Source organism: Hibiscus syriacus, unplaced genomic scaffold (assembly GCF_006381635.1).
Source record: "Hibiscus syriacus cultivar Baekdansim isolate YM2019G1 unplaced genomic scaffold, ASM638163v2 tig00112215_pilon, whole genome shotgun sequence".
In the NCBI taxonomy this organism is placed as follows: Eukaryota; Viridiplantae; Streptophyta; class Magnoliopsida; order Malvales; family Malvaceae; genus Hibiscus; species Hibiscus syriacus.
In genome coordinates, this window is record NW_024063268.1 from 3,173,261 (window position 1) to 3,193,589 (window position 20,329).

At 34.6% G+C, this 20,329-nt stretch overlaps 1 protein-coding gene, 2 long non-coding RNA genes and 1 pseudogene across 5 annotated transcripts; 2 read left to right on the forward strand and 2 right to left on the reverse strand.

Moving 5' to 3' along the window:
- Window positions 1-4,369: 4,369 nt before the first annotated feature.
- LOC120175728 lies at window positions 4,370-9,133 on the reverse strand (annotated as a pseudogene).
- A 1,318-nt stretch (window positions 9,134-10,451) lies between these two features.
- LOC120175744 (60S ribosomal protein L10-like) lies at window positions 10,452-12,300 on the forward strand. The gene is made up of 4 exons (XM_039182305.1): window positions 10,452-10,540; window positions 10,982-11,483; window positions 11,734-11,815; window positions 12,047-12,300. Exons 1-4 carry the CDS (start codon window positions 10,531-10,533, stop codon window positions 12,113-12,115), a joined length of 663 nt encoding a protein of 220 aa, XP_039038236.1. The 5' UTR covers window positions 10,452-10,530; the 3' UTR covers window positions 12,116-12,300.
- Window positions 11,384-11,629, reverse strand: LOC120175745. The gene is made up of 2 exons (XR_005521269.1): window positions 11,583-11,629; window positions 11,384-11,520 (listed from the first exon to the last, which is right to left on the reverse strand). It is a non-coding gene; the product is annotated as an uncharacterized LOC120175745 (long non-coding RNA).
- A 4,703-nt stretch (window positions 12,301-17,003) lies between the features above and the next one.
- On the forward strand, window positions 17,004-18,829 carry LOC120175784. 3 transcript variants are annotated; one of them, XR_005521273.1, is made up of 4 exons: window positions 17,004-17,383; window positions 17,838-17,918; window positions 17,994-18,063; window positions 18,606-18,829. It is a non-coding gene; the product is annotated as an uncharacterized LOC120175784 (long non-coding RNA). The 3 variants fall into 3 exon arrangements; XR_005521274.1 differs by lacking the exon at window positions 17,994-18,063 and adding an exon at window positions 18,261-18,291; XR_005521272.1 differs by lacking the exon at window positions 18,606-18,829 and adding an exon at window positions 18,261-18,291.
- The last annotated feature ends 1,500 nt before the right edge of the window (window positions 18,830-20,329 follow it).

A 20,329-nucleotide genomic window follows, 5' to 3' on the forward strand; every position in this document is an offset into this window, starting at 1 on the left:
ATTTAGGTACTTAAATGAAAAAGATGATATACTTTGTGTACTTATTTGTGATATAAGCCAAGATAATATAATGCATATAAAATTAAAAGTAAAAAATATATATCGAATTTCTATTTAATTTTGAGTATTTATTATGTATGCATTTGATTCAAATTTTATTTTTTTTGTGTTTTATTAGATTTATTTTAAGATTAATTTTCATAAAAAATTATATTATATTTTATGTTTTTCATTAATTATATAATATTTTATTGTACAACTCATATATATATATAGCAAGAAAAAAATTAAGAAAAGGTGAAGAAGTAAGCGCTTATTTATATTAACTTAGATATGTATAGGGTTGCACATTTGTCGGATTTCAATTCGATCCGGATCAGTTTTTATTCGATCCGATTTTTTTCCTATGGGAAAAAATCGGTTTATAAAATAACCGGTTCGGTTTCTAACCGGTTTGGAGGGCCGGATATCCTAACCGGTGTAACCGGTTTCGATTTTAAAAAAACCGGTTTTTTTTAAAAACCGGTTATAAAAAAACCGATTTTAATATTATTAAAATTACATCGTCATCAATTGCAACAAATTTTACGATAATTTGTTGAAAATATTTTGATATTTCGATATAACAAATTAAGTTAAATGAATTTTAAGATTTTTCAAATGATTTTCTAAGTATATTCGATATAATTATTCAAATATCAAAACATTACTCCAAATATTTCAAAAATCATTTTTAATCCTTACTTAAGTGTAAAATTAAGTTTTAATCTTAAAACAATTTCAAAATAATCTTTCAAAGTATTTCGAACTATTTCAAAGCCAAAAATTCCAGATTGCTCATAGGGAACCGATTCCCCCCAAGGGGGTACCGATTCCTCCCTGAATGGTTTGGCTCCGAGATTTCCAGAATGCTCGGAGGGAACCGATTCCCCCATAGGGGGTACCGATTCCCCCCTATTCAACGGTCGAAATATTTAAATTTTACACTTAGGGAACCGATTCCCTATGAGAGGGAACCGATTCCCTATGAGATGGTACCGATTCCCCCACGCTCAAAGCATTTTTATTAAATGTTTTCACACTTAAACGGCTATATTATCTTCATTAATTATCACTAACGTTCAGAAGTGATTCAAGGTGTATTTAAGCAAGCTTAGAAGCCATTGATCAAAGACAAGAAACATCAAGCAACTAGAATCAAGAGAGAATCAAAGAGAAAGCATCAAACCTCAAGTTCGATAAATTCAAATACTTAATTGAAATACTTAATTAACTCAACATAATTGAAATACTTAAATACTTCCAAGTTTGATAAATTCAAATACTTAAAAACTTCCAAGTTCGATAAATTCAAATACTTAAAAACTTCAAGTTCGATAATTGAAACAAAGTTTACGATAATTGAAATAAAGTTTAAAAATAAACTACATTGCCATCTCTTCTTCATCATCTTCGTCTTCTTCGTTTGGAGGGGATATTCCAAGTTCGACTTCTTCAATGTGTAAGTTTGCTTCCAAATCGGCATCAATTGCATCTTCTAGGGTGGTGATATGTTGCTTACGAGCCGCTCCATCCAAATAATCCTTTAAACAAATGCATACTTCCACCGACTCGGGACTTAGTCTTGATCTCCGTTGCGATATAACCCTGCCACTAACAGAAAAAGCGGATTCCGAAGCTACCGTAGAAGCTTGGACGGTTAGTAAATCACGGGCCATGGCGGCTAGAATCGGAAATTGTGCTTCCTTTTCTTTCCACCAAGCCAAAATATCCAAACTTTCAAACTCTTCAAATGTCATTTTTGATAGAAAATCGCATGACATGTAATTTCCCAACTCGCTACTTGGGGTGGTAGTACGTGATCGTTTGGATTGGGAATTTACAAGAGTGTTAAAAAGATTCAAATTTATGTTACTTGGACGTCTACTAGATGATTCCGCATTCATTCTCATTTGATCGTGTATTACACTACTTGATCCGTATTTAGTTAAATAAATTGCAAACATGTCTCGAAAACATTTGTTAAAATAATTTATTTGGTTTTGGACAAAGTTGGGTTCATCCTCGGTTAGATTAAAAGAAAACGCAATTTGTTCAATTAGTGTTTCAACCCCACCAACATTTAACGTTGGGTTTAAAGCGGCGGCAAAAATGGGGGGAATCTCCTTAAAATATTTTAAAAGTTTTTCCTTCATTGCAAAGCCAATTTCTTGAAAAATTTCGGTTTCAAATTCAAAGTCATTTAGTCGGGTAGCCAACAAAAATATTTGATTAAGAACCAACGGGCTAGTAAGGTAATAAACACCGGATAAAAAAGTTGTTGCATTTTTAAAAACCTCAAGCAAATCGGTTATTTTGGCTATAGTTTCCCAACTCGAATCCGGATAAATGTTTGGGACATGACCCCTCTCGAAAAGCCGATCGTGAAATATTTGCAATGTTTCCCTTTGCCTTAAGGCAGTATGCATCATCATCCAAGTTGAGTTCCAACGAGTTGGACAATCCAAATTAGGACCCAAAGCTTTTTTATTAACGGACTTACAAAATCGTTTACAATCATTTAGTCTTTTGTTGTTGTTACAAAGAACCGATTTTATCATTGTTTTAAATTCTAATCTAATCGGCTCAATAACCTCCAAACCGGCTTGCACGGATAAATCAATTATGTGTGCAACGCAACGGGTATGAAAAAACGCACCGTCTAAAATCGGTGAAAGTAATATTTTCAATCTTGGAACCGCGTTTGTATTATTCGATGCATTATCAAAGGATATAGAAAAAACTTTATTTTCTAATTTATAAAGACAAATTACCCTTTTTAAAAGTGTAAATAAATTAGCACCGGTATACGGCTCACCGAATAATTCAAAAGCGATTGTTCTTTTCATCATTTGCCAATTATCTTGATCTAACCAATGTGACGTAACGGCTAAAAAGGAATTTCCGGTATTATGAGGGGAACTCCAAACGTCACATGTAAGCGACACACCATAACGGTGTTCTTGGAATCCTAAAATCATTTTTCCCTCGCCGTACGCCACATTTTTATAGCATCTCTTCTAAGGGTAGTACGACTTACTTGAGTATAATGTGGTTGCATTAGTTGTTGAATTGTTGTCGTGAAATCTTCATCATCAAAGTGGTCGAAAGGCAATGCTTTTGTAATCACGAACTTTGTAAACGCTTCTCGTAATTTTTCGTTGTCGTAAACAAAAACACCACCTTGCGGTGTAAGATTCGATTGACTAGGATCCGATCTTGAGCAAAGTGCCTTGCATGATTTTGTCAAATGGTTCTTCAACGTTGTGTTTCCTTCCGATGCAAGAAACTTTAGACAAAGTTTACAACGCGCCCTCCTCGAGCCATTTGACATCTCACATAAATCGTAGTGATCCCAAATATCTTTGTTTCGAGTGTGTTCGATCACTCTCACGACTTCAAGGTTTCCCCCGACGGAAGATTCAGCCGTGTTACTCATGATGAACAAAAAATTACAAAAATAAGATTTGAGAGATGTTTAAGTGTTGTGTAATAAGATTTGAGAAAGTTGTAATCAACCAAATACATCCCCAACCTATTTATACATGTTTAGGGTGGTAAAATGGTAATTTTTTAAAGAAAAAAACGGTCAAAAACGGTCATAAAACCCCCCCAACGGCTATATTAACGGCTAGTTTTTTAAACCCATACCGATTTTTTTTTCCGGATAAAAACCGGTTTTTTTCAAACCGGTTTTTTATCCAGTAAAAAAACCGGTCTTGGTTTTTTTTCTTCAAACCGGTTAAAATAACTGGTTTAAAAAAATTCGATCCGGTTAAAAAAAACCGGTTTTTCCCAAATCCGGTTTCGGATATTTTTTTAGCAAAATCGGATATTCGAATTTTTTGTGCACCCCTAGATATGTACATCTCTCAATATTTTAATAACTAGAAATAAACATATATTTTCACCAATATAAATATGTTTCTTATTTTTAAAGAAATAAAAATAGGGTAAATTACATGATTGATCACTTTCGTTTAAGTTTTGTATAATTTTTCTTACTGGATTCAAGAAACATAATATTTTATCACTTTTTTTTATTTAATTAAGATGTAATCACTGAGGGTTAACTACCATTAGACCTTCAATCGATTGCTAACGTGGTACAATGTATATATAACATTAAAAAGGATAAACTACACAATGATCACTAATGTTTGAATAAAGTTTTATTTTCCCCACTAACATTTAAAAAAGTAACAAATTAGTCACTAAAACACCAAATATTTCATTATGTTTCTTCTATTATCTCTCCCTTTCTTCTATTAAAGAAAAGTGGGGTACAAAAAAAATTTGATGAAGCATTTCATACCAATGAAAATGAAAATTAACAAAGCTGTGATCATCCGATCAACAAAGTTCTCAATGAAGCAAACTCCAATACTAATTCCTAGGATCAGCATTGGTTGAAAAAAAGGATCAAATCATAGTCAATCAGAGGCAATTCAAGTGTAGGATGCCTTTGCTTTAAGTTGTAGCACACTGTTGCAGCTGATGCACCAGTAATAGTACCTATCCGGAAGGGAAAAAAGAAATCAAATGGTTTATGATGTTCTGAAATGTATGGAATTCGAAGAATGAATATATTCTTATATTTAGAGACTGCAGTTGATGATTTAGGATCAAACCCAATGGTTAAGGTAAGCATGAGAACAAAAATACCTCCTCCACCAACACCTTCAACACTCTCAAATGCAATCCAAGTATTGAACCCACCACAGTTTTTCAACTAAATCGCATTCTCTAAGAAAGAGGGGGGGGGGGGGGGGAAAGAACAATTCATGGTTTACTCACAAAACATCCCCAAATTCATCGAACCAAGAAAGACGTAAAAAAAAACAATTATGTTCACAACGTTATTCCATTGCTAAGCTCCAAATACTTGAACGCTTTCTGAACATAATTGTTCTCCGGAGTTTGATTGGGACTTGAATCTTGGTGACTCAAACTTGATTCTGCTGTAGCAAGCACCGATACTCCCGGAGTGTGGAGGCAACCCCATAATCAGCCTTTCCAATTGTCCTTCATCCGCTTTATCTCCCGGAGTGCTTCAACGGGAGACTAGAGTGAATATAAGGTAATATCTATTAAAGACTAACAACCAATTGACAATGATCGTTCATACCCCTACTGGTGCTCGAACCTGAGATCTTTTGGGAGACTAACAAGTCTCTTTAACTACTGAGGTCACTTGGTTCATGCCGACCAGTACAAAATGATCCAAAAACAAACAAATAAAGAAGAGTAAGCATAACATCTTAAGACTAGTTCAAAGTTGAGCCCTAATCTCAATAGTATAACATGACAAAGACTGCTTTAAAGGAGTAACCTGAAGTTCGGGTAGGTCAACTCGCATAAATGGGTTTGTCTCCATTTCTTCCTCAATGGTTGAAGGGATGGTAGGTAAACCTTCTTGTCGCTGACCATTAGCCCATGTTAACTTCTGCTGTATCCTTACATTTTTTGTTTCGACCGTCAGCGCAAACTGCAGGTTCTTCACTGTGTACTAGAGAAACCAAGGTCCAAAAATTTTATCAATCTTCATAAATGAGTAGACACGCAGCAAAAGAAAAACTAATTGCAACCAAGAGTTTCTTCACGTGTACCAGAGAAACATAGATCTAAACATCTAAACATTCTTAATAATTTTCATAAAAGAGAACAAATGCTGCAAAAACAAACTAATTTGCAAACCCAAAATTTCTTCTATAAGATGTAACAAACATCAAATGATATTTTGGAGTATCCATTTCATCCCAAAGTTTCCAAGACTTTTTCAACACAACGGTTAGTCTTGAATACATTAGGCACCCATACTCCGCAGACTGCAAACACATCTGGCACCTTTAAGATGTAAGAGCCATTTTTTTGAAAAGTAAGTTTTATTACTGAAGGAAAATCACATTGTTAGGGGCCTCGTTAAAAAACCTCCTTAGGAATAGATTGCAGAAAAATAGGGAATTATATTCCCAAATATCTAGCTGCTAACATTTAGGAATTTAACAATAATGTAGGTGCTGATTTTCCGTAATTTGTCCTAGATTAGATTCTCTTTGTAACCTATAAATAGGTGCCACTTTTATCACTTGAAATATCAATTCAGTTGAGAAAACAGATTACTCACAATTGAGAATCTGATTCAAAAACCTAGTTTCTACAAGAAGTACGTCATAGACTTCCTTAAAGAAATAGACGATCTTGGATGCAAGGCAGAGGCACACTAACTGAGCCTAACTTGAGATTGAGTGAAAAAAAAAAGATGATAGCACAGTAAATAATGGAAGATATCATCAGCTGGTTGGAAAACTAATACACTTGTCCCAAACAAGGACGAACATAGCATTTTCCATAAGAGTAGTAAGTCAATTTATGCATAATCTAAGAGAGAAACACTTGCAGGCTGTCAACAGAACTTTGTCCCATCTTTAAGGGACATTGAGTAGAGGAATTTTGTTCTAGGACAAAGAACGATTTCTAAAATAGGCGTATACCGATGCTGATTATGCAGGTTCTATTGTAGATCACAGATCAACTTCAGGATATTATACATTTCTTGGTGGAACCTAGTGACATGGCGTAAGATGCAATTGGTTGTTGCAAAATCAAGTACTAAAGCTCTAGTTTAGTGGTATGGCTCATGGAGTTTGCGTATTGCTATGGCTCAAAATAATATTTGATGACCACAAAATCAAGTCGGAAAGACCTATGGAACACTATTGTGACAAGTTTGTCATCAGCATTGCACACAATCCAGTGTAATATGGTCGCACAAAACGCATCAAAATAGATGGACACTTTATTAAAGAAAAGCTGGACAGTAGCATGATTTGCACTCCATATATAGCATCAAATAATCAATTTCCGTATGTCTTAACTAAGGGAATGCCTACTTCCAACTTTGAAGACATTAAATGCAAGACGGGAACGGGAAATATCTATTCACCATCTTGAGGGGGTGTTGAAAATCTAGAATATCTTTTCTGTACAGTTATAAATTCTATGTATACCTCCATGATTTCTGCTATATATTAGGTTGGATAATTAACTCCTAATGTATTTTATGATGAAATAAATTAGCTACTGATTTTTTGGGAGATAACAGATTTCATGGAATCGACAAAATTCAACTTCTATTTGTATAAAACTACAAATATTGTTCAGCCTGATGCTAGAAAGGGATAACAGAGCAATTCAGTTCTCATTTTTTAACCTTCAATTTTAAGCCTAAGTATTACACCAGGCACTTTTGCTTAGTTTGGACCTTTGTGGACACTGGATGCTGACAACCAGACATCCACATTATATAAGTTGACGAAACAGTTGGTACTTCAATTGTAGAATCAAAACTGAAATATATATTGATGAAACACATTATTTGGTACTTCATATATGGGATAATTGTAGCTCAGCCAACATTATGAATATCTCAATCAATCGGGAATGGACTACAGGGACAGACAAAAACTGGGAAGGGGTAAAACTCTGTACCTCATAGCCACAGTAGACATGAGTTGGCTTTGGCATTGAACCCAATGTTACACAGAGTGATTGATACATCTGTTCGGCAGTGCCTTCAAAAAACTTCCCGGAGCCAGCAATGAACTATACAATGAGAAATGCCAACTTATTTCTAGACCCATCAAAATGAAAGAAGCAAACAAGAGATAAGATAAAAGATCCACCTCCTAACCATGAAAAATTCTTTTGATACAAGTAGAACTTAAACAAAACCAAAGCAACTTTCCAGAATAATAATTAAGGCAAAGATGGAATTAGTATCATTTATTGAAGAACTCTGTGACTTAAAAACTTAAGCCAGCGGGTAAGGAAACAGAATGGCTTGTTTTGGACTTGAATCAGCTTCAATCAGATCAACTAGAAAGTAACAAGTAACTGCAAATAAATATATGAATAATATGCGTGTGAGAGAGTGACTGTGTGTATTTATGAATGCATATAAAGCAAAAAAGAAGGATACAGATTCGCACTTACAAGGGTATCTCCAGTAAAAACAGCAGGGCCTCACCGACATTGCCTGTGATATAGTAACTAATATGACCCTTGGTGTGCTGATGAAAGGAAGAGATGGCCAGAAGAGAAAAGAGGGATTCTATAAAAATTGAAAATAGAAACAAAGAGAAGCAACCGTTATAGGCAGTGGCAAAAACAAGCAAGCGCATGTAAAAATAATAACAAACAAAGAGGGTTAGCAACAGAGGAGAAGAGAAGAGTAAATAATACCAAGGCGTGTGTGGAGCCAAAATTTTAAGACGAGAACCAAGAGATAAGGTATCGCCGTTTTGGAGCTGATGAGTGCAACCCCTAACGTTATCAAGGGAACCGCCATATACCTTAATCCCAGGCACCAAGTGCTTTATCTTATCATTCCCACCAGCGTGATCCCTGCAGATTGGATTGAAAAGCAAAGCAAAGCAAACAAAGATATTCCAACCTGAATTCTTCTAGTTCTAGGCTAAATATTTATATAGATATTAGCAGATGTCTTGAAATTTTCAGAACCTAGAAACTCAAGATGAAAAGCATAGTGATTACCAGTGGTGATGAGTGGTCAGAACCGACTTGAGCACAACTCCATGCTGATTTGCCGCTTCAACCACCTTCTCCGCCTCCACAGGATCCACCACCGCCGCCTCTTTTGTGCTTTCATCTATGACCCTTTTTTAAATTAAAAAAAATGAAGTCAAAAAGTTCATCAATCAAAAACAAAAACAGAAAATTAAAAGAAAAAAAAACTCACAGATACAAGTAGTTGTCTTCTAAGCAAGGAATCTCATCATATTTTCCTTTGAAGTTAAACGTAAGGAGATCTCGGAATGAAAAAACTAATAAGCAAATGAATTGGAACTTCCAAAAAGATGAATACAAACTGTAATTTCAGGATTAATTGATTGAATTTTGTTAATGGCTTTATTCGTTTTGGCCTCAAACCTCTACCCGTGGCCGTACATGACATTATTTATCCATCTTGAAATTTCCTTAAAATAAAAAGGTAAAATAACCTTTTTAGTACATTCTTTATCAGTTTAGTCATATAATTTAATTCCTTCCTCTCGAAAGGTCCTTCAAACATTGCTTAAAATAATAATAATAAAGTCCTTAAAATTTACTGATTGAGAGTTATTTTAAATAATATTATTTTATTAAAAAAATATTCAAACTAACCAATTTAGCATAAAATCTTTCAAATATTTTGGTGTAATTTATCTAAAAATAATTAATTTATCTTTTATTTTGAACAGTATGATCTAATCACTTAAATTATTTGATGATTCTAATTTATCTTTATTTAAATGTTGATGTCAATTCTTTTTATATTTTTCAAATTTTAATATTTTTTAATCTTTGGCGATATGATAAAAAAATAAAAATTAATATTTCAATAAGGACAAAGCATCATTAGAGATGTGCATATAATTGATTCGAGTTTTATATTAATAATCAAATAAAGTTAAACCTACTCTAAATTTAAAATTGGAACAATTAGATTAAATTTTTCCTAATCAAACAAAATAATTAAATAAACTTATTTCTATTATGTATATTTAGTACTTAAATTATTATTTTCATTCCGCTTGGTATTTAAATTTTATTTTTTTCAAATTAAATCTAATGTTTAGTTTAGATTTTATTTTGATGCCTCGTCGATAAAAACTTAATTGAATTGTTAGATGTGACAATTTAATGGGTAAATTATATCATTAATCACTTGAATATCTTCTCACTCCTATTTAGGCCATTAATTTTTAATAATTTTCAATTTAACTACTCAACTTTTAAATTGTTCATGTTTTAATCACTCTAATTTATTTTATTAATAACTTTTGTGACATGATATTTTTATTATTATTTTATTAATATATAATTAAAATAAAAAATTAAATATGAAAGTCAGTGTGATTAAATTAGGAGTAACTTGAAAGTTAAGTAATCAAATTTTTAAAAAATAAACTTTAATGACCAAAATATGAACTAGAAGATAGTTGAGTGATGAATTATGTAATTTACCATAAAAATGTCATATACAATAATTCCATTATTTTTTTAACAATAGGTATTTAAAAGATACAAAAAAAATAAATTTTAGGTATGATTTTAAGAAAATGAACAAAAATAATAATTTAAGTACTAAACGTATAATTTATCTCTAAAATAAATATATATAATTAATTAAAAAATCACATTGAATTATTTTATATTTTAGTATCTAATTTAATATTATGAATAAATATAATTAATTTATTCTATTTAGATATTCAATTAAATTACATCAATTTAATCAAATAAAAAAATTGAAATTGTTGTGATATTGATATAATGGGATCGATAGTAAAACATATTTAGGGTTTGGGCTATTTGCTTGGGTTAATGGGCTAAGCCTGAAGCTTCTTGAAGTTGAAATGAATGAATAAAGACAGCTAGGGTTTTTTCGCTTCATTCGCAGTTCTCTTATTCTCAAGACAAGACGCCATGGGGAGAAGTAAGTTTGTATCTTTCGTTCCCTTACTCGCTTTCCAATTGCCATTACAATCGTTCTTCAACTCTTTTCTGCTCCAATTTTAATTATTCTAATGTTTGTTTATGTTTATTAATAACTTTGAATGCTGTTTTTGTTCCTTTCGTTTTTCATGCTTCGTTTCCTACAAATGAGTCCTTAAATTAGCAGGATCCATTGGTTGTATGCTAAATACCCAGAAAATGCACTTTCTATTTACATTTGCAGAACCCCTTGTCAAATGTTTTTCAAACAATCTCAGGAATGCCCTTTTTTCAAGGGTGAAAACCCTAACTAATGTTAAGGTTTGTAGAAACTTATTTTGCGAACAGATGTTTCTATAAGGCATTACATGAGAAGATTGTAGTATTCTGTTGACTTTGAGTGCCATACTTTTGCCGGTTTTTCTGAACTTCTTCCATGTAGGACCCGCAAGGTGTTATCGCCAGATCAAGAACAAGCCATATCCAAAATCTCGATACTGCCGTGGTGTCCCAGATCCTAAGATCAGAATTTATGATGTTGGGATGAAGAAGAAAGGTGTTGATGAGTTCCCTTTCTGTGTCCATCTTGTTAGTTGGGAGAAGGAGAATGTCTCCAGTGAGGCATTGGAGGCTGCTCGAATTGCCTGCAACAAGTACATGGCCAAATTTTCTGGGAAGGATGCTTTCCACTTGAGGGTGAGGGTTCATCCCTTCCATGTTCTGCGGATCAATAAGATGCTTTCATGTGCTGGGGCTGATAGGCTTCAGACTGGAATGAGGGGTGCTTTTGGGAAACCTCAAGGAACATGTGCAAGAGTCGACATTGGTCAGGTTCTGCTTTCAGTTCGTTGCAAGGACAGCAACAGCCACCATGCACAGGAGGCCCTCCGCCGTGCAAAGTTCAAGTTTCCCGGTCGTCAAAAGATTATTGTTAGCAGGAAGTGGTATGCATTTTTGTTTCTCAGACATGGAATTGAAACTCTCAGGTGTATTCAAGATAGTAGATGCCATTTATCTCTTTTCTTTGAACTACAGTTTACAACCTTGTTAGAACATAATTTTGTATCAGAAAACAGATCTGATATTTGCTCTATGTTTTTTTCTTTTTAATATTTTGGATATATTTGCAACATCATCTCACTCATGTTATGGAAATCTGGTTTAAGATCATTTTGCTGTAATTGTGATTTTCAGGGGATTCACTAAGTACAACCGTGCTGATTATCTGAGGTGGAAGTCTGAGAACAGGATTGTGCCAGATGGTGTGAATGCAAAGGTATGGATATGTTGTAATGTTATCTCTCTGAAACATTGTTATTATCAATTATTTTTTCTGTGATCTGTTTGTTTAGTACATTATATAGCTACTCGTAGCTCTCCCTTTCCCTGATGAAGCTGAATATTTTCTCTTTTGGTTCTATTTGTGTTTACTAAACACTGAAATGCTATTTACATAGTAGATATGATTATTGGGTTTCTAAAGTGGAAGTTGTGATTTAACATGCAGCTTCTTGGATGTCACGGACCTTTGGCTAATCGTCAACCCGGACGAGCTTTTCTAAATGCATCAGCTTAGATATTTGGACTATCTAGAAAATTTTGAAGTGCTCTCCAAAAGCTTATGTGGAACACTTTGTTAAGTTTATGAAAGTTTGTTGTGTTGTGTTGGGTATCATTCCTCAGTTGACACGATGTTATTGAGGTTCAGAATACTTGGTGGTTGGTTATTCAGTATTCACATTATGGTACCAAGTTTGTTTATGGAATTGCGTTCATTATCGTTTGTTTGAGAAAGGCCAGTCTTTCATTTCGTTTTATTATTATCTACAATTATGTTACTGACTAATGCATTTTAAGCCATCTTCTACAACTTGCTTTGTGCAGTGAAGGTGATTTAATGTTTAATTGTCTTGAGTTCAGGTAAGTTTGGGTCGGAGTTAATTCGTTAAATTTGGATGAGTTTGTGTCAAATTGGATCGGATGTCGTCTCCCTTTTCATCTTTTAATCAGTGGAATTTTTTATATATTAGGTTGTGGGTTTTGTGTCGCCAATTTCTTGTTCTTAAAGATTGAATTCCATCTTTGATGTGAGTTTTCATTTTGATTGTCAAAAGTAAAATTCTCAAGTTGAAAATCTTTAACTCAATGTGTTAAGAGGTTCTTCAAAGCCTCTAATTCAATATCAAAACCCTTTCCCAGCACCTGGTAATCTACTCTGTGAAGGTACCTCGAGGCTATTGGTTTACATTTTTTACGCGAGAAAAGAAAAAAAATATATGAATAAACAGGCATAGTGCATGTCAAAGATGTATAATTGTACAAGTATGAGCCAAATCAAGCAACATTAACACTTGTGTATTAATAAATATGAGCCAAATCAAGCAACGTTAACACTTGTGTATTAATTTTATGTTCAAACACTCGAAAAATATGTTTTTGGAAGATTATATCTGAACACTTAAAATTTACATATCTAAATATATTTAGTCAATTCTTTTAAAAATGTATTAATTTTTTAGATAAAATTTTATATTATTTTTAACTAATTTATTTCTTTTCTTTTATTTAAACCCAATAAGCATTTGTGCTCATATCTTTATTTTACATAATAAAAAATTAATTAAAAAATATCAGATTAAAGGGTATTTTTAATGGATAATATTTAACTAAAAAACCTATAAAACAAAACCCATAATGATAACAAGAACAACTAATAGCTTTTTCTGTGTTCTTTTAGAAGCATTTAGGTCTGGGGAGAGGCAGACCTAGTTGCCTTTAAAAGAGGTTATTTATTTTACGTGGCAGCCAATAGGAAGCGTCCCACAGCTCAGGTAACTGTATCTTTCAATTCCACCAAAAACACCGACACCTCCCTCTCTTTAATTTCAATTTTCATCGGCGCCAACTTTAACTCCTCTCCTTTATCCATTTCATTCAGACAAAAAAATAAAAAATGCACAAAATGATGATGATGATGAGCAGCTATGCTAATGCTTTGGTTTTTGAACTCAGGGTATTCCCTTTGCCTGTAATAACGACAACGATGCCTTAAACATCTCGAAACTCCGGTCCAAACACCCACTCTCAGAGGTTTTTGTTTGCAGAAGAGAATGGTAGACATCTGAGAGCAAATATGTCGGGTGGAACAATTCCCAAACTTCGATTAGCTGTCCTAAATGCCGGTTGGTTCCGGGAAGTCCCTGATTTCCCTCTTTATAAATGTGGAGGCTGTGACACGGTTCTTGTAGTTAACCCATCTTGCAGCTTTTCGTAATTCATACTTAGTAATTACAATATAGTATTTGGCTAAATTTTTTATTTAATTGACAACGCACACATCATATAGACATGCCTGCTCGAATCGGAAATCTCTAAGAAGAACAATTTTATCTTTTATTACGGAAAATGAAACTGAAAATGGTCTCTTGATTAGTTTCTTGATGTACATGGAGGTTGAAATGAATATCCTATCAATTTGCTTAGCAATTTTCAGCTGTTACTAACCAAGTAGTCTCACTATTGGTATGTATGATTCTTGTTTTCATAGACATTATTTAACCGTAGATGTGGTCCTGTGGATATTCTTCTTGTTACTTTGCAGCTAAAAACTGAAAATCGGTTGCAGATACCGCATCTAGCTTGCAACACACACAAGCTGCTGCTGCTGCAGATAATGATCATCACGAGAAGCATCGAATCCGACATACATTCGGCGATACTGATCATTAAAAAGCTTGATGAAAATGGAACAAATAAAGGGAAGAAAAATGGAAATGGACAGTTCCAGATGGAAAAATTAGGCATTTGCAATGAGAATGTAGCGGGAGCAGAGGCAAATGAGGATACCTCAGTTACAAGGAAATGACAAGATTGATGGAGCCTCAAGTATTCACAACTCACAAGCTGCAAGAGGAACTAATTCAACCGTTTCGGATAATCTTTTGAAGCGACATTCGAAAACTGAACTTCATGTGTTTGACCGCTTAAGGTCTGTTGATACTTTTGAAGCTGCAGATTTTAGCAGCCCCAATTCTGGAGTCAGTGCTTCTGATGATGGAGTGGATGACAAGAAATTACACTCATTTAAAAATAGTTGCAATAAGGTTTCTAACTATCTTGCTCCTGAAGAAATGCGCCGCCGAAGGGATAAGTTACCAGCCAAAGGTAAGATGAATAGGAATTCTAGTATGCAAGATCCTGTTACAAATCCATCATCAGATTTTTCCAATTACAAACATTATGCCACACAAAAATAAATCATGGGGCATCGAGATGAACTGCTAGAACCTGTAATGCATCATCACCGTCCACCTAGAAGCTCATCAAGACTTCACACAGATGAATGTCCATTCAAATTCCTTTGTCTCAAAAGGCTTCCCCGCGTGGCTACGAAAGTGCTGGTCCTTCACGTGAACTGCAAGACGAGTTCCCTTTCGATTCAACCTTCTATCCACATGAGAAGATTGATTGCACTGAGCAAGAAAATATGAAGATGTTAAGAATGCTGTATGAACTGCAGGACAAAATTACAAGAACATGCCATCTCAATGGAAGGCCTTTCACAGATGTACCATGGAGGCAAAACCATTTTGCTTCGTATTGCTGTCAAGAGATTTTTTTTTATCTTAGACATCATGGTAGACGTGGACCGAAGAGCAGCTGGAGCCAGGAAAGTAGACTCCTGCATATACCTTCCTCAGGTGGTGCAATGAACACCAGATATAGCATTGACAACTCTTGTTTATGCTGCCACCCTCAAGATTGGAAGCATGGTTCGGAACACTTGCATCCACCCATCTTTAAGCATAAGCGAGAACTTTGTAGAGCTGGTCATATCGGTTACTATCCCAATAGCTCTTTCCCCTCTAGTCCCCTAAGCTATTTATAGTCCGATTTTTCTAATCAGACATACCAAGATCATGAGCTGAATCGGTGTTTGAGGGAGAAACATCATTCAGTTAGGCGACATCTCCGTCCGAAAGCAGGTGGAGAACCTTTCATAACATGTTATTATTGCTTCACACCGTTGCAGTTACCTGCAGATTTTTTACTTTTCAAAAGAAGGTTGCATCAGCTAAGATGCGGTGCTTGTGCAAGGGTTTTTAAGTTTTCACTTCTAAAAGGAATGCATATAGTGCCATATGAACTAGTTGCCACTGAACTTCCACCGCGTGAGGTTGATGGCTGCAGCGATGCAATTAATGCAAGGATTTCAACATTAGCAACATGTAGCATTGGTGTTCTGCAAGCAGATCCTATGTCTTATTCTGACGATTATGGACAGTACACTGAAGGAGATCCCGTTTCTCGTGGTAGTACCGATACCAAAACTGAACCTTTGTCAGAAGTTGAAGAGTTGCCACCAAGAAGTGGAGGTACATCGCTTCACCACCTCATGGGATATTCTTCACCAAACCAATTGATGGATGGATTTGTATCATCCATATCTGGCTCAACTTCGGTCTATTCCAGAAAAACATCGGATCAAATGTCCGAGACAGTATAATGTTTGTTGCATCTGATAGAAGCTATGTTCTTTCTTTTCTGGCAAGTTGCTGTGACAGTAGAAAAGGCTCACGATTTAGAAAGGCTTTAGTGTACGAGACACACCCTGCTTCGCATGGGACATTTGACTTAATTTTTTTTAGAGATTGCCCCTCAAATATTGAACTGTTTAATTCTATACTAAAATGAAATTAAGGGTTCATCTCAGAAGAAATAGAATTGCAAGCAGAATGGAGACATCCTTGGCATTATTGAGCAAGTAATAGAGAGATGGTTACAACTTTACAAACATAAAATAAAATAATTAAATTTAAATGGTTGAAATTTCATAAGGGTCTGGACCAATATGATAGCTTTATGACTTTGGCATCCAATCATCACATTCCCAACCCATATTTGGCGTTGAATGACAATACTGTTTGAAGGGCTCGTGCTGCTGACCTTTGAGTGGAGTAGTGATTTCGATTAGATTGTCTTGTTTCAGCTGGGGGAGTTATTTATACCCTTTTTGGTGAAGGTCTCTGAGCAGTGCAATTTGTTGGTGAATCTCTGTGGATAATATTATGATGGTTTTAATGTTTTAGTGGTGGATAGATGTGCTTCAGAATTGTGTTGAGTGTTTTTACAGTTTTGTTCATGCCTTTAGGAATTACGGTGGAGGCTATATTTGGTCACAGCTTGTGTTTGGTTCTGTCGTCTGTTATGGTTGAAGAAGAAGATTTCAGAAGTAAGAAAAGGTAAGAGAAGATTGAAGTTTTATTTCTTGTAAATTGTCATGATACAATCGGTATTACAAAACTCTTATAAGCAACTAAATTTAACTACCCGTTTGCAGATAAAATGTACAGCAGACCAAGTTAACTGGGCTTGTTCACCCAACGACCCACTTAACCAAGCTACAGACTCAATTAACCACACTACCCTACCCAATATCGTTTAAGCCTATCAGCTTTTTAATAACATTCTCAAATCAGTTCACCCCCAATTCCTTCGATCCCTAATGCAATTACTTCACGATCGAACCTTACTTCTCATCCCCAAATCTTCTCTTCAATCCCTATTCCAATTGTGCTTCGCGATCAGACCCCGACTTCACCTCCATAGTCGTGACAATACCCCTGCTCCACTCGAGCCTTGTCTCCAAGGTTCGAAATCAAGGAATTGGGATCGTAAAACGGAAAAATTCTCTCAAGTTGCATTTTCAACCCCAATGTTAGACCACTGAATCAAGAGTTGAATCATAGCCCAATTGTTACGTTTAATAATTCGTTTTTCCAATACAATAGTCGGATATACCCGTAGCTGATCGTCGTCTCAAAGCTCCGGTGGATGTATCGAGGTAATAATATTCGAACCTACCTTTTGTTTTAATAAACTGATGTGAAAAACCGGATGAATCTGAGAGTTCTGAGGCAAATCGACTTTATATGCCACTCGCCTGCGAAGCACGTGGGGTTTGTATGACCCAAGGAAATTTCCAGAAATTGTTAACCCAACCCGTCTGCCTCCTCCCGACCCGTTGACCTGACCGAACCGTTAACTTGGTCAGAGTTGACAGATCGTTGACTTTGACCGATATAACCGTTAACTTTGGCCGAAAAAATCAAAATTTCTGAAAAATTCTATTTTGTGTTTTTCAACGTCCTTAGCCCGATTTTAAATCCGTTTTGTCAAATTCTAACTCCAAAACCTCCAAATTTACCATCAAACCCAAATATGCTTACGTAATTAAATGTTTTAATTTGGAAAAATTAAAGTAAAACTTGGGATTGATAAATTGTTGTTGTTTGAAGGTACTAAAGACTTGTCTGACCGCTCGCCAGCTTGACCTGGCTCTTCTCGATCCGTTAGGCCATGAGAGTCGATTGTCACTCGTATGAACCATGAACTTTTCGAATACTCAATTTAAAAATATTACTTTGATATTAACTCTGATTTCTACGAATTAGATTCGAGTACTGTAGCAGAGTATGCCGAGGTTGGTGCTTAGTAGTTTTACTGTGTGCCCTATTTTACGAGGTATGTTTCCTATGTGCTACTCAATGGTTTATCTGATTTGATATATATATTTCACTGAAATTTATGATTTAATGGATGATGGTTTATGAACTATGATAGAATGATGCATGATATTTGTGATTGTTTTCACTGGACGGTATTATTTTACCGATTACGGATCATGGAATTCTTTACTTATTATGTGAACTATTTTATAGGGATATTATCTGGGTAGGTTGGAGTATGGAGGTACAATCTTGATCAAGCTAGTAAATCCTTACGGACCTAAAGCGACTCTTGGGTAGGCTTTCAGGCCTCAAGATGTTCCCTTAGGTTGGTTTCTTATACCAATGGGTATAAGGTTGCCCTATGTACACAGTTCTGGGGAACTGTATTTGGTGTAAGGGAGAAGGGTACTATGTGATTTAATATCTTATGCTTTATCAGGATTTCCATGATTCTTTAATGGACTATTACTTGATGGTTATTCATATTATGTTTTTATTGCACTAATAGGACACACTAAGCCTCTAGCTTACTTTTCAAACTGTTTACCCTTTCAGATACTTGTGGATAAACACCAATTTAGACACTCGGAGGATCGACACATTATAGAAGAACTTTTTGTTGTAATATTTCTATCTTCAGAATTGTTTTTAATTATGTGACATGGGCCTATATTTTGACATACTCGTTTTATGACGATGATGATGTTTATGGATTTTGCTATTGTACTTCAGGTTTATGACTTGTTTTGTTTTATGTAACTATTTTTTTTTCAGTTTTATATTTACGAGTTAAATTTTTATCGTTATTTATTTTACTTTTATAAACGTAAATTTTAATATGGTTTTAAATTATCAAATAACGTTTTAGAAAATTGTTTTAAGAAATTTTAAGGTAATTCACTAGACTTATTCGAAACGTATAGGTTAGGTCTAGGGGATTACACCTGACTTAAGAACATGTTTATTCTTAACCCTTTGACAAGTCTGACACTGCTTAACATGATCTTGGACTGTCACTTTCATTTTAGGCCAATAGAAATAAGTGTACATGTTGGTAAGTGACATTAATTCCAGAATGACCTCCTCAAGGAAAGTCTTGAAAGCTTTGAAGCAATTGTTCCCTTCATTGACCTCCACTACCTATATAGACTTTTCCTTAAATCTTAATATTCCTTTCTGATAAGTCCAAGCCTATCAAGCTTAAGAATTTATTGTAATAACTGGAATAAGCTTCAAGGCCCATTCATCATTCAAATAGTTGGCCTTGACATCCTGAACCCACTATGGCACAATGACAATAGTTGAAAGTTGAAACAACTCAGATTGATCCCATGAGTTCTAAAGAGAGCATCAACCATCTTACTATATTTGTCCTCCTTATAATTTATCACATAATCCAGCCCAAACAATTTAGTTATGTCTTTTTCCCGATTCACAGTAGTTAACTTTTGCTCTAAGAGATGTTTGAGTGATTCATGATCTGTTTTCATAATAGATGATCTTCCATCTAGATAGTGTCTCCATTTAGTAATTGCTATCAGTATTGTCAAATACCCCTTTTCATAGATGGATAGATCCTCATTTCTAGGTCCCAAAGCCTTGTTGAGATATGCAATGGGCCTGCTACCTTGGGACAGAACAACTCCAATACCTTTATAGCTGACATCTATTTCTAACACAAATTCCTTTGTCAAATCAAGAAAAGCTAGAATAGGGGCTTTGCACATGGCCTCCTTAGGTAGTAAAAAAAAAGCTTCCTTGACCTCCTTGTCCATGTAAACTTATCCTTCTTTAACATATTAGTAAGGGGCTTACTAATTGTCCTATAACATTTAATAAACTTTCAGTAATAACCTGTTAGGCCCAAAAAATCCCTCAAGGTTTTAAGATTAGTAGGTGTTAAATTATATTTTGATATAACAATTAAGACAAAATGTTTTTGGACTTGAATTAAATTTATTCAGAGTTTTCAAAATTTTCAAAAATAATTCAAAGTCATTTTTAACTTAGAATTGAGCACAAAATAATTTTTTGGACAAGCAGTACCGATACTGTTGAGTAAATCAATTGGATAAAATAGCCAATAGAGGGTGAATTGACAAATAAAAATATCGGTAGAATCTTGACATAAAATAGAAATAATTTGTACAGCGATTTATAGTTGTTCGACTTTCTCAACCAAAGTCTACGTCCACTACCTTAGCTATCCACACTAAGGATTTCCACAAATTCACTAATTTGTCTTTCTTTTGAGGACAAAGAGTAACCTTACAACTCCC